The sequence below is a fragment of the Somniosus microcephalus genome, chromosome 12 (genome assembly GCF_052327205.1).
Source record: "Somniosus microcephalus isolate GS21.2 chromosome 12, FLI_Smic_1.0, whole genome shotgun sequence".
In the NCBI taxonomy this organism is placed as follows: domain Eukaryota; kingdom Metazoa; phylum Chordata; class Chondrichthyes; order Squaliformes; family Somniosidae; genus Somniosus; species Somniosus microcephalus.
The window spans coordinates 55,423,248-55,436,477 of NC_140998.1; the positions used below are offsets into that span (position 1 = coordinate 55,423,248).

The 13,230-nt window shown below is 40.0% G+C and overlaps 1 protein-coding gene across 1 annotated transcript; it reads right to left on the bottom strand.

Moving 5' to 3' along the window:
• Positions 1 to 2,366: 2,366 nt before the first annotated feature.
• fkbp3 (FKBP prolyl isomerase 3) lies at positions 2,367 to 10,195 on the bottom strand. Its single transcript, XM_086002913.1, has 7 exons — positions 10,040 to 10,195; positions 9,494 to 9,595; positions 7,455 to 7,568; positions 5,511 to 5,646; positions 3,914 to 3,981; positions 3,336 to 3,433; positions 2,367 to 2,737 (listed from the first exon to the last, which is right to left on the bottom strand). The coding sequence occupies exons 1-7, from the start codon at positions 10,148 to 10,150 to the stop codon at positions 2,683 to 2,685; spliced, it is 684 nt and encodes a 227-aa protein (XP_085859039.1). The 5' UTR covers positions 10,151 to 10,195; the 3' UTR covers positions 2,367 to 2,682.
• Between the last annotated feature and the right edge of the window lie 3,035 nt (positions 10,196 to 13,230).

Genomic DNA, 13,230 nt, shown 5'->3' on the forward strand with positions numbered 1-13,230 from the left:
GAATCCAGTGCAGATGGATGGGATACATTTCTTTGGTGCTCCAAGGGTCCTATGTAAAAAATATAACCTGGTCTAACATAGAAAACCTTAGTCTATTCCTGGTAATTCAGTCATTTTGCACAAATAGATTTGAATTAAGCAATTTAAGTTACTGAATTTAGTTCTTAAAGTCACAATTCAAATTAAGATTAGACTCTAATGGAGCAAGAGAAAGGATCAGCGAACACACACAATTGGTAAATGCGATTTGGGTTGGACTATTGGCTCACATGGCCTGTAAACACCAACCCAGGCTATCAAAGCCAAATGGCCTGTTTCTATATTTAAATATTTTGAAGTTAAGACCTATTTGGATGCCTGAAGAATGTATCTATCGAGTGCATCCATCACACAAAAACTAGTGATTAACCTCAACCTATTTAGACCAACATCCCCACGGGGAGTATCGGAGCAGTGGCCTTAAGGACATGCTTGGTTAAACCTAACAATGCCACAGGCAATAAATAAATTAAATGGTTTTTTTCTCTTCCTAGAAATTTCTATACAGCACAGGTGGTCATTGGGCCTATCATGCCAATTCTTCCTTTTTCCCCATCCCCCACAACTAGAACCGTGGCACATTTGACTGCAGGGGAGCATTATTACTGATCCTGTACAAACCAAGTATTTGTCGTGAGGGTTGTTGATCAGGAATCTTGGCCAATTTTTCTCTAGCCCAGGAGTTTGGCAGCCAGTTTCTGTGCCCTTGCTACTGAGACATCTGATTTTTAAGGGCAATTCTATGTCTACATGTCTCAAAGCCATTCTCTGAAGCTAGTGTGTTTGTGATCTATTGATCTATACATGCAGTTAACTTGTATGTTACCATGTATAATGGAATTTATTGATGCCATGTGATTACCTTTTTGGTGGAGATGCTGAAGTGCCACCAATGGCTGGAGTGTGCAATTATAGTGAGACAAATCAAGGTGGTTTCTATTGTAAATATATAAGAGCACAAAATGACATTCAAATTACACTTGAATCTAAACTTATTTTGAATTGTCTGTCTTTTAATGCCTTTTTTTACTTGAAGGTCTCAACCTATCCCAACGGCCTGAAATTGAACAATAGGCTGAGGCAGTTAGAAAAATTTGAATCGTAGAAATTTACGGCATAGGAGGCCATTTGGCCCATGTCTGCTGGCTGGAAAAGAGCTATCCAGTCTAATTCCACTTTCTAGCTCTTGGTCTGTATCCTTGTAGGTTACAGTACTTCAAGTGCATTTTAAATGCAATGAGGGTTTCTGCACCTCAATTAAGTCTTCCCTCAGCCTCCCCTGTTCCAAAGAAAACAATGGCAGCCTATTCAATCTTCATAGCTTAAAATTTTCCAGTCCTAGCAATATTTATAAGTCTCCTGTACCCTTTCTAATGCACTCCAAACTTTGCGGCCATGGTGCACCAGTACATTCAATTGCAGGAATGTTTTTCTTTAGTGGGTAGTAATTTCTTAATTATTTGGAAAAACCAAAGCAAAATTCCAAAAACATTTCAGGAAGTTGTTTAAAAAAAAAAGGCTGTTGGGAAGAACAAAAGACTATCAATTACACACCTGTTGTAGGTATTTTGTATTCTATAATTAGAAAGTGCACTGAGCAACTTTTTCTTTGTCACGAGTTAATTTCTTTTTGAAAAATTGAGTAAACCAGATGGGCTGAATGTCATAGAATGATTAACACAGGAGACCAAACAGCTGCTAATTAGAACATTTGGCAGTGAAAGACCTGAAATTCCAGAATCTTAACTCCTCCACAGGAAGTTTGAACATTCCAGCATCAAAAAAGTTAATGGGAGTTATTTTCTATAATTAAAATGCAGATATCAGTGAAAGTTATTTTAAGTTAGTTCTTCACATGCACACTAGTGTTGTAAAGACTTGCTACAAATGCAAAACTCAAATTGGACTGATGCTAAACATATGTATAATAATAACCATTAATTTTTTTGCCTACAATTTTCTCCTGACTGCAGCTGCCAATAGCTCATTCATGTGGCCGCTCTTCACATCTGAGCTTAAGAGAGTAAGTCCAAACAACTATTCAGCCTGGGATGTCACAGCTGACCCTAATCCTGTTCTCACTCTGCATCCTAGTCCACACTTTCCTCCTGGAGTCACTGGAGAGTGACCATAGGCAGCTATGCTGTCTGATTTATTCTCTCAGTTTCTCTCAATTGACTATGGTACCCAAGCTAACAGTGGGGAAATATGCCTGGCTCAAGTGCACAAAAGGCTGGCAGGTGCCTGCATGGATATATAGGGCTGTAATGCAACTCAATCAAACACCACACTGTTTTTAAAAAAAAATACAATACATGGACATCAAAATGGCTCCAAAACATTTTTATTTTTGTTTAACACATTCTGCTCATTTTCATCTTGTTCCAAGCACCCTATGTTTTGCAGTGCAATAATTAAACTAATCAGCAAAAAATTACCAGCTGTATTTCACACACCTCTCGGGCATGGTATGCAATCATGTACAGCACTGAAATTCAGTAAGGATTTATACAAATACACAATTTTGTCCATGAGCTGCCTATTTTTTGTATTTAGCAATCTTGTTTTACTGAGCTTTTTGAGCAATATTGGACAATTCAAAGATGGTATTTTGAAGCATCAACCTGAAGATGTTGCATTTAGTTAATCAATATCCACAAGTTCAACTTCAAAAATGAGTTTAGAGTTTGGTGGAATCCTGTTACACAGTTAAGGAAAATCAGTTTATACCAAAAGCTCAATTTTTTCAATAAGTTATATAATTACTTAGCAAAATAAAATTTTATACCCTATGCATCTTACTAGCTTGCTGACAGGTATTAAAAAAATTGATGTGTGAACTGGCATCACAATCCTACAGAAGTTAGATAATCACCTTAAAATGCCATAGCTCTGCCTTTTACTTAAATCAATGATCACATGTAATAGTTGGAAATAGACATTAAAAAAAAGTAAAAACATGCATTATTTAGTAGCGAACCTCACAATCCTTTGCTACTTCCAGTGCATGTGCCAGGTTAAACTACTGCACAAGATTGCCTGTTTCCTGCTGAATGCAAATATCCACAACTACACTCCCTGCATAAAGTCCAAATATTAGTGAATATTTCTGACTACAAAGATCTTCCTTATAGAACTGAACAGCAAATATTCTCAAGAAAATAATTTCACTGGTGTACCATTCAGTAAAGTTAATAGTCACACAATCTTTACATAGAAGTGCTCTAGATGTGCTCCTCCTCATTGGCAATAGTAAAAAAAAAACTTTCATCAAGCTATCATAGAGAAAAGGATACTTGGCATCTGGCTGCCCTTTCTTGCCATATCCCCAATCGGATTCAATCTGTAGCCGGGCCTTTTCTCCTTTACTCATAGTCAGGAGTGCTTCATCCCACTGCAGAGAGAACAGTCTTAATGATACAAGTGCTAGTCAGTCATTCAAAACATAAGCTTCAGCATTGGTAAAGATAATTCTCAATACAGACCATACGGGCCTAGTTTCATCATTGGTCTGTGCGGAGTTGGCTGATTTCAATCAAGCTAGCTTGCTACAATTGGTCTCAGTGCCCTTGAGAAAGGGAGGGAAATTGCAGTCAAGATTCCAGCTCCTGATGTAAGGTGCAAGTGTTTGGTGACTACAGGATCAGACTGTTATAATCATGTCCTCCATAGTCAACTTGCTTACAAACAGCTCACATGACAAATGATCACTTAGGACATTTACCAAAGGGCTACCAGTGCCAGTTAACAACTCCAGCAACTTTGGGACAGGAGGCGAGAAGAGTGGGAAATAAAAGCAGAAGCAAATACCAACTTAAAGGCAGTTTTGGCCAATACAAATACACACTGTCAACTCTATAAATTATGCTCTTACCCCTCTGATAACTTTTCCAATTCCTACTTTAAAGCTCAGAGGCTTTGCTGCCTTTTTCTTTTTTGAACCTGTAAAAAAGAAATTCCAGTAAAAATTTTAAAGTTAATTCTCTTAAAGCTCTTTTACCCCATTATAATAATTTATTCTATACTCAGCATTCTCTATCCCATGTTGCAATGGGTTCTTTTGCATCCACTTAAGCGGGCCAACAAAGCCTCAGTATAACGTCTACCAGCAGCAGCGGAACTATACCCAAGCATGTTGGTACAGTAACAGTGGTTATGTTACTGGACTAGTAATCCAGAGGCCTGGACTATTGACATGAATTCAAACCCCACCACAGCAACTGGGGGATTTAAATTAAATTAAATAAACCTGGAATAAATGGTGGCCATGAAATGACCGGATTGTCGTAAAACCCCATCTTGTTCACTAATGTCCTTTAGGGAAGGAAATCTACCGTCCTTAACTGGTCTGGCCTATATGTGGCTCCAGACCCACAGCAATGTGGTTCATTCTTAACTGCCCTCTGAAATAGCCTAGCAAGCCGCTCAGTTGTATTCAAGAAGGCAGCTCCCCGCCACCTTCTTGAGGGCAATTCAGAATTGACAATAAATGCTGGCCTTGCCAGCGACGTCCACATCCCAGAATGAGTAATAAATTTTAAAAAAAATCACTACTTTTAGCAGAGATGGGGAAGAGGCAAGCTTTCAAATCATACTTTCATAAGTCACAGATAAACAATTGAAACTGCTTAGGACTTAAAAAAAAAAATCTCCAAGTGTATTTTATATGTTATTTATAACAATTCCTTAGAAATCAAGAAATAGGCTAATTTATCACAATGCTGTGCCCTGAAATAACAGGATGCAGGTTGTGCCCTTGGTTGCTATATGGTGTCAACTGGACCGTCAGGGAAAGTCAAGACATTGCTCCACTGGGAGCAACAACAAAAAATTCAGGAAGGAAAGTCAACCAACACCACTCTCTAGTTTCCTTTGTATCCAGGAAATAGAATAAGTCATGGATACAGGTCTGAAATTGTCACTCTTTAGGAGGGCAAAAATCAGCCACTGTGTTTTAAACAGCAGATTACACTGATGTATCTCACTGAAAACTAAAAACTCCATACGTGTAAATGGGTGTTCAATGTCAGTCACTCCTCACATTTCTTCCTTGTCAGCTCTGTAGGAAGAAATGTAAAAGCAGACTGTTGCCCCCTTCATTTAAGAATGGGGAAGGTGTTTAAAGAGTGGAACTTTTTTTTTTACAAAAAGGGAAAATAGTTTCCCCTCCGAATATTATACTCAAAGTATTAGAAGAGGACATCCTGCTCAATGTTTTCATCATCTCTGAAGGATGCCTAATACCCTCCCTCTATTACACAAAATCTGGGTAAATGACATGGCTGATCTGAGCTTATAATTAAACATGTGACAAGTTTACTCATAATAAAAAAAAAAGCACAAGTGTCCTTTAAAATGTACAGATGTGAATGAGTTTGGAATAAGAAGCAACATCATACTTTACAAACTTGCTCATACCCTGAATTATTTCCTCTAAATTACAAAACATTTCTGTTCTATAGGATTCTTACTGGAAGCAACATTTGAGTCGAACACTGTCCCATCTTCTAGTGTTCCAGTGTACCAACAGTGGACAGTGTCACCCTTCTTGGGAAAGTTGGTCTTGTCTCCTTTTTGCAACATGGTTTTGGTATATTTTGGTGGTTCCTGGAATTGATCACAAAATGTTGAAACTATAGCTACAACAGCATCTCATTCTCTTATTTAGCTTTCAAATCAGTAATATTTCAAACAAACTAAATAAAACCAACATTATCCAAGGTATAAATATTAGAGCTTTTGGAAACAATGGCCCAGAATTTTCTCAAAAAAGAACAGCAAGTGAACGACGCATGCTGTTTTTAATGACCAATTCAGCCAGCAACTTGTAGCGAGGAAGAGATACCCCGTGAATTGCGAATCGCCACAGGTTGCTGGCCAATTTGTGCTGCTCCGCCATTAGCCTTGTGAAAACGGCTTCTCGCCCTTAACCTCCCTGTGACTTCCATGAAAATTAAGTCTAGTAATTAACAGCACAAGTACCCTTTTAATGGTGTGATCATTGTTAATGTTGCCAATCAAACTTGCTTGCCCAGAAAGTGAACAACTAAAAGTGTGGCGTCTCATTCCTTCAGGTTGTGAATTGTCAGGTGATTTTCTAGAGGACACATTTTTAAAAATTCTTACTTTTCCTCTCTTAATCCAATCTTTCTTTCCCTCTCTTTATTTCTCTTTCTGTACCTGATTTGACATTCAATTCACCCACTCTAATTCACCCTCCTCCTCAGTCGTTCCTCTGTTTATTTCTCAATCCTTTAATCTCACTGGTTAAGAAGATACACTGTTTGTCCCGTTGTTCACCAAGGTCCCAGATACCCGGTTGCCCTCGCTGCACCGTGATCAGCTTGCACTTCCAGCAACTTTGTGGGCAAAATCTTTTAAAACCTAAACGTGCAATTTGGACAGGTTGGGTGATTGGGCAGATGCATGGCAGATGCAGTATAATGTGGATTAATGCGAAGTTATCCACTTTGGTAGCAAAAACAGGAAGGCAGATTATTATCTGAACGGCAATAGATTGGGAGAAGGGGAAGTGCAACGAGACCTGGGTGTCCTTGTGCAGCAGTCGCTGAAGGTAAGTATGCAGGTGCAGCAGGCGGTTAAGGCGGCAAATGGTATGTTGGCCTTCGTAGCGAGAGGGTTCGAATACAGGAACAAGGATGTCTTGCTGCAGTTGTACAGGGCCTTGGTGAGACCACACCTCGAGTATTGTGTGCAGTTTTGGGCGCCCTATTTGAGGAAGGATGTTCTTGTCATGGAGGGAGTGCAGCGAAGATTCACCAGACTGATACCTGGGATGGCAGGAATGATGTATGAGGAGAGATTGGGTCGATTGGGCTTATACTCGCTGGAGTTTAGAAGAATGAGAGGGGATCTCATTGAAACTTATAAAATTCTAACAGGACTAGACAGACCTGTTCCCGATGGCAGGGGAGTCCAGAACCAGGGATCACAGTCTAAGGATAAGGGGTAAGCCATTTAGGACTGAGATGAGTTGGAATTTCTTCACCCAGAGAGTGGTGAACTTGTGGAATTCTCTACCACACAAGGCAGTTGAGGCCAATTCATTAAATATATTCAAGAAAGAGTTAGATATATTTCTTAAAGCTAAAGGGATATGAGGAGAAGGCAGGGACAGGGTACTGAGTTTGGATGATCAGCCATGATCTCATTGAATGGCGGAGCAGGCTCGAGTGGCCGAATGGCCTACTCCAGCTCCTATCTTCTATGTTTCTATGTGCACAAACAAGTCTAACTAACTGGGTACACCCCGCTTCAGCAAAATCTGGGCCAATGAATTATTTCATGTCATATTCCAGAAATATTTCTATAAATAAAATTGGATAAGTTAACACTAACAGAACTGCTGTACACATTTCTATTCAATAATGCTGATTTTTTTTTAGTGCTCTAACCTCATTTACAGTCACTTCAGGTTTTTTGTCCTTTGGTTTGTCCTGCGCAGCCACTAACTTCACATCTTTTAGCTGCTGGGTGACTTTCTCCACACTTTCGGTGCCTTTAAACCTCTGCAGGCCAAGGAACACAATAGTTTTTTTAAAAAAAAAGAAAAGACCACAATAGCCACCAAAAGTAAGAACTTGTGATTTTATTTTACTCTTATGCAAATATGGTGAATGTAAATTTGATGTAAATGTTCATCCCGTACACAATTTGGCACTGTTTAAAGGGTCATTAGTGGCCTATTGGAGAGGAGCGATTATGCTAACAGCACAGAACTGTCCTCCAAGAAGCAGACTGCAATATATTATGGTCAATTTTTGAAGCAGTGCAACTGTCATTCATCTCATTACTGTTAGTGGGATCTTGCAGTGTCAGCTCCGTTTGCTACGTCTTTTGGATGAGACATTAAACCGAGGCTCTGGGTGCTCCGAGGTGGACATCAAAGATCCCCAACACTATTCGAAGAGCAGCAGAGGACGACGCTCAGTGTCCTAACATTTATCCCTCAACCAACAACCAATAAAAAAACAAATTATCTGGTTATTTATCTTCTTGTTGTTTGTGGGACCTTGCTGTGTACAAGTTGGGTACCACATTTCCCTGTATTACAACAGTGACTCACTTCAAAAGTACTTGATTGGCTGTGAAGCACTTTGGGACGTCCTGAGGTTGTGAAAGGCGCTATATAAATGCCAGTTCTTTCTTGCACAACAGTCAGAGTCATTCACTGTAATTGAAGTATAGAGGTTTTTGAGAGAAGTACTAATGTGCTATAGCAATGCAAGTGTATTTCTTTGTCTTCCAGTTATTCAAAATTTCATCCCATTGATGTTTGTGAGGGTATCGCGGTTATAGAATGCCATGTTGCTATTTACTATTTTCATTAATGATCTAGATATAGGTGTTGATAGTATAATCTGTAAATTTGCAGATCATTCAAAGATATGTGCGAGAGTCAGAACTGTAGATGAAGCTTAACTACTACAAGCAGGTCTAGATGTGCTGAGGGATTGTGCCCGTGACTGGCAAATTATGGTTAAATTGGAAAAATGCTTCAGGGAAAAACATTAAAGCAGGTGGAGAGAGAGATCTGGGCATGCTAGTGCATAGATCTCTAAAGATTTGATCAAGGTTTATAAGGTGACAAAGGGAATAGATTGTGTTTGTGTAGTCAATTTGTTTCAACTAAATAGGTTAGAAAGAACCAGGCGTCACAATCTCAAGTTATGTAGTCAGAACTAGGTTAGATGTTAGGAGGTGGTTCTATTCCCTCAGATTAGTGGATCTATGGAACAGGCTGCCAGCTTGTGTGGTGAACGCTGATTCGCCGACTTCCTTCAAACAAAAGCTGGACCTGTTTCTGGCTGGGGTGGAGATCATCTCGTACAAGAGGTAGGTACCGTATAACATTATTAATCAGGATCAGAGTGATCTCCTGGACTAGATTCGATCACCTAAGGGGGTCCAAGAGGAAATTTCCAGATTTTTTCTCTAATTGGCTAGGGTTTTTTAAAATCTGTTTTTTGCCTCCCAGGAGATTACATGGCTTCCAGGTGAGTAGTGTATGAACTGTGATGCACAACACATCACAATTTATATGGAACAGGTTGGATGAACAAATAGGTCTTTTCCTATCTGTCATTTTTTGTATGTTCACTTACATAAGTCACTGAACTTCAAAAGTCATTTGTTCTGCAAAGTGCTTTTGAGACATATGCCCGTAAGATGCTACATAAAAGCAAGTATTAAATCAATATCATGGTGAATTAACAATCCATCCCTACATTGGATTCTTCTAAAGTGAACCAATTTTTGGCTTGCAAACCAGAAATTCACAACTGTCGATCAAATACAGATTTTGTTTGAAGCAATAATCTAACATACTCTACTGATAAAAATGGTTGAAATTATTATAACAATGTGAACACTAGGTATTTAAAACACACCTGAAAATTCTATCATTGCATCAAATAATGAGCACACTTCTCACCTTAGTTTCAAAAAGTTGGTTGTAGGCAGTTATTAGCTGCTCCTTCTTTGCAGTCTTGGCAACATTCTTGATGTTTCCCATTAACTTATGTTCACCAAGAAACTAATTTAAAAAACACAATGCCACGTTGAATACTACTATCAAAGAAAGAATCATTAATAGTCAACTTCTGATATTCAAAAGATAATCAATGTTGTACTTGAAAGTGTTTGCATTGTAACTTTGCCATGTTTATGCATTTAAAATAAAATACTTGCATTTATAAAATAAAAATATTCAGAACTTTACAACACCCACATAAAACATTTAGAGACTTTAGATCCGAATATGAACTTTTGGGTGATCGGGACTGTTGTAAAAACGATTAAGATTGATTCTGCCACTGCAGTTTTGCAAATGCAGAAAGCGAGAAGGCCAAGCCGCGTGCCTGTGTTGCCGGGGTGCGGAGGCTGACTCTGGGGATCAGGCGACGGTCTGCTCCCGGGACAAACTCTCGCCAGCCCAGCGGCCTCCCTCTCGCGCGCGCTCTCTCTCTCTCTCTCTCACCAGCTCCGAGGCGCTCTGCTGCAGAAACTGGATAATCTCCTTCTTGGCCACATCCTCACTCCTCAGCTGCTGCTCGGTCCACTGCCTTGCTGGCTCGGCGGCCATTACCATCCGCTACCCGTCTCTCCCCCTCACACTCCCAGCGAACCGAGCCCGCGACACCGCCGCCCAGTGGCCGCCGAGACGACATAGTCACAGCCGCCATCTTGGAAACATCACCACTAGGCATTGTGGGCTGGTTCAGTGTCAGCAAAATCCCAACTCACAGCCCACAGAAGAAAAAAAGACAGCAAAAATCATTGCTGATACTTTTTAAAAATTATCTACGGTTCTAAACGAACTAGAATGAAGTGTCTTACCGATTGTACATTGGAAAAAGGATGGAAAAGGTGCCCTGGCCAATATTTATCCCTCAATCAACATCACTAAAACAGATTATCTGGCCATTTTCATATTGAATTTTGTGGGAGCTTGCTGTATGCAAATTGGCTGCTGCATTTCCCTACATTACAACAGTGACTACACTTCAAAAAGCACTTCATTGGCTGTAAATCGCTTTGAGACCTCTGGTGGTTGTGAAAGATGCTATATAAATGCAAGTCTTTCTATAAAGACATCAGAGCAGCAGTGATGTCTGACAATTTGGTGTACTCTTTTGAGCAACCCATAAACTAATAAATTGTAACTTGACAAAAATACATTAAATTGAAACTCAACAAATTAAATTAAAATTTGCTTGCTGGGGGTGATGATGCACTCCAGTCTTTGCAGTGCCCACCGGTCGCGGAAGGCCTTGAGCGTGCCGCCGGACACCGCGTGCTCCAACACAAGGGCCACCCGGGCACGAATGTGGCCGCGGAAGAGAGGCAGGCAGTCGGGCCGAACGAGACAATTTGGTGTCAGGTGCAGTACTATTCTGCGAGTCTGTAGGTGCAGTGATGGACAGCGTGATCTGTTCCTAGATTTACGTAAAAGCCCAATCATAGTTAAATTAAAAAATATCCTTGAAGTGCAAAGATATTCAAAATAATCTGGAATTTCTATATAGTAGTATATTTGATACTTAATGCATAATTTTAATTATGAAAGACATTTTTATTTTAAAAGTTCATTTTCCCCAGCAGCAGACCCACTTCAGTTTGACGGGAAAGCTGCAATGGCTTCCCCACTCAAGCCCCAGTTAAAATGCACCTGGGGTCCTTTTTGATGTAGTCGGACCCTGATTTGCATCAATTCATGAGGCCCCTGCCTGCTTTAGATCGTCGCCTCATCCACCTGAAGGTTTTCCACTGGGGGGTGGGGGGCAGTGGGTTAGGGTTAAAATTGACCCCACAGTTTTTTCCTCAACCATTAACCCTGGAAGTGAATTCCACAGCCTCACAACTCTCTGTGTGAAGAAGTTTTTCCTGCTCTCTGTTCTAAATCTCTTACATTTAATCTTTTATCTATGGCCTCTCATTCTAGACCCCCTCAATGACTGGAATAGTTTGCTTCTGTCTATTCTGTCCCAACTGTTCATAATTTTAAACACTTATATTATATCATCTGCACTTTGCATTGTTCTAATGAAAAAAGACCCATATTTTTATTTCCTCATATCTGCCAGCATCCTAGTGAATCTGGGTTGTACCCTTTCTAAAACCTTGATACCCTTCCTAATGTTTAGAGCCCAATACTGCACACTGTACTCTAAATGAAGGCTTTCTGTAGGATCACCATTACCTCTTGGCTTTTATATTCTATACCTCTTGTGATAAAACCTATAATTTCATTGGCTTATTTTTACAGCCTTATCAACCTGAGGTAGTGCCTCTGATGTCCTGTGAACCTGTACCCCCAAATCCCCCTGCTCTTTTGGTCTTCCACAGCACTGAGCCTGCTTCCATTCAGAGTAAATTTACTGTTGTTATTTTTTTTAAATCTTCACTTGCTGATATTGAATTCCACCTCCTATGTTTTATCCCATTTCCTTATCTTATCAATATCCGTTTTTAGCTTCCTTTGGTCTTTCAAAGAATTAACCATACTTCCTATTTTGGCATCATCTGCAAATTTTGACACCACTCCCTCTAGGCCTATATCATTGGTATGCACAGTGAATAGAAGTCGCCCCAGAACTGAACCCTGAACACTTAACTCCTACTCTCTGTTTGCTATCCTCCCCCTAATTCCATATCCCTTAATCTTCTCTAGTAATCTCTTGTGTGGTACCTTGTCAAAATCTTTCCTAAAATCCATGTACACTTCATCCACTGCCGTTCCCCCATCTGTCTATTAGGTCCTCCAAGAATTCTCTGAAGTTTGTCAAGCACAATCAATCCTTTTGAAATTTGTAATGGCTACGTCTAACTATTTTCTCTTTATCTAGATATGTGGTAATTTAATCCTTAATTAAATACTCTAAAATTTTCCCTACCATAGGCATCAAACTAACTGGCCTGTAATTACCTTAACTGTCTGTCTTTGTAAAAACAAAATGGGTACTACATTGGCCAGTCTGCAGTCCTAAATATAATTTCTAGGGCCTCTGCAATTTCCTCCCTCATCTCTCTCAGGATCCTAGGATGACCCCTGTTGAGCCCAGCAAATTTGGAAAGGAGGTGGAGTAAAGAGGCAAGCTCTAAATTTAAAAGGATCTGCGCAGTTAAAGAGCTGAGCAGACTCTTGGATTGAAATGTCTGGACTCAAAGAGGGAAAAAGGAGAGCATTGCCCAGCAGAGTACTGCATGGCACCATGTCCCTTGTCCCAGAAGCAAGGTCACATGGCAGCACTCATTGTAAGAGCCTCGCATCCTATAATGTATAGTAACACACTGAAGTCTCACAACCTAGGTCCTAGCTCCCTGACACCGACTATTACTAGAATTCATTCCATGAATCCTGACTGATTGTGACTGCAGGATCTGAAGAAAGCAGCAGCCAATTAATATTATGCTTTCACTCTCCAGGAGAAGGCAGCAGACAATGCCAGGCACTGGGGGAGAATGTGCCAAAATCCAGCATTTAACAGCACATAAAGTGGAAGCAATGGCCATAACTGATTGCAACTCTGGCCTGGCAGTTGGGGTTGGATATGTTGGAGTCCCTGTGTTTTCAGTGAGTTTGTGAGAACGTTTACCTTTTTTGAGTTAATGTTTCTATGTATTCTTCAATTTGTTCACCAGCTCCCACTTTCCTCATAAGAAATCCAC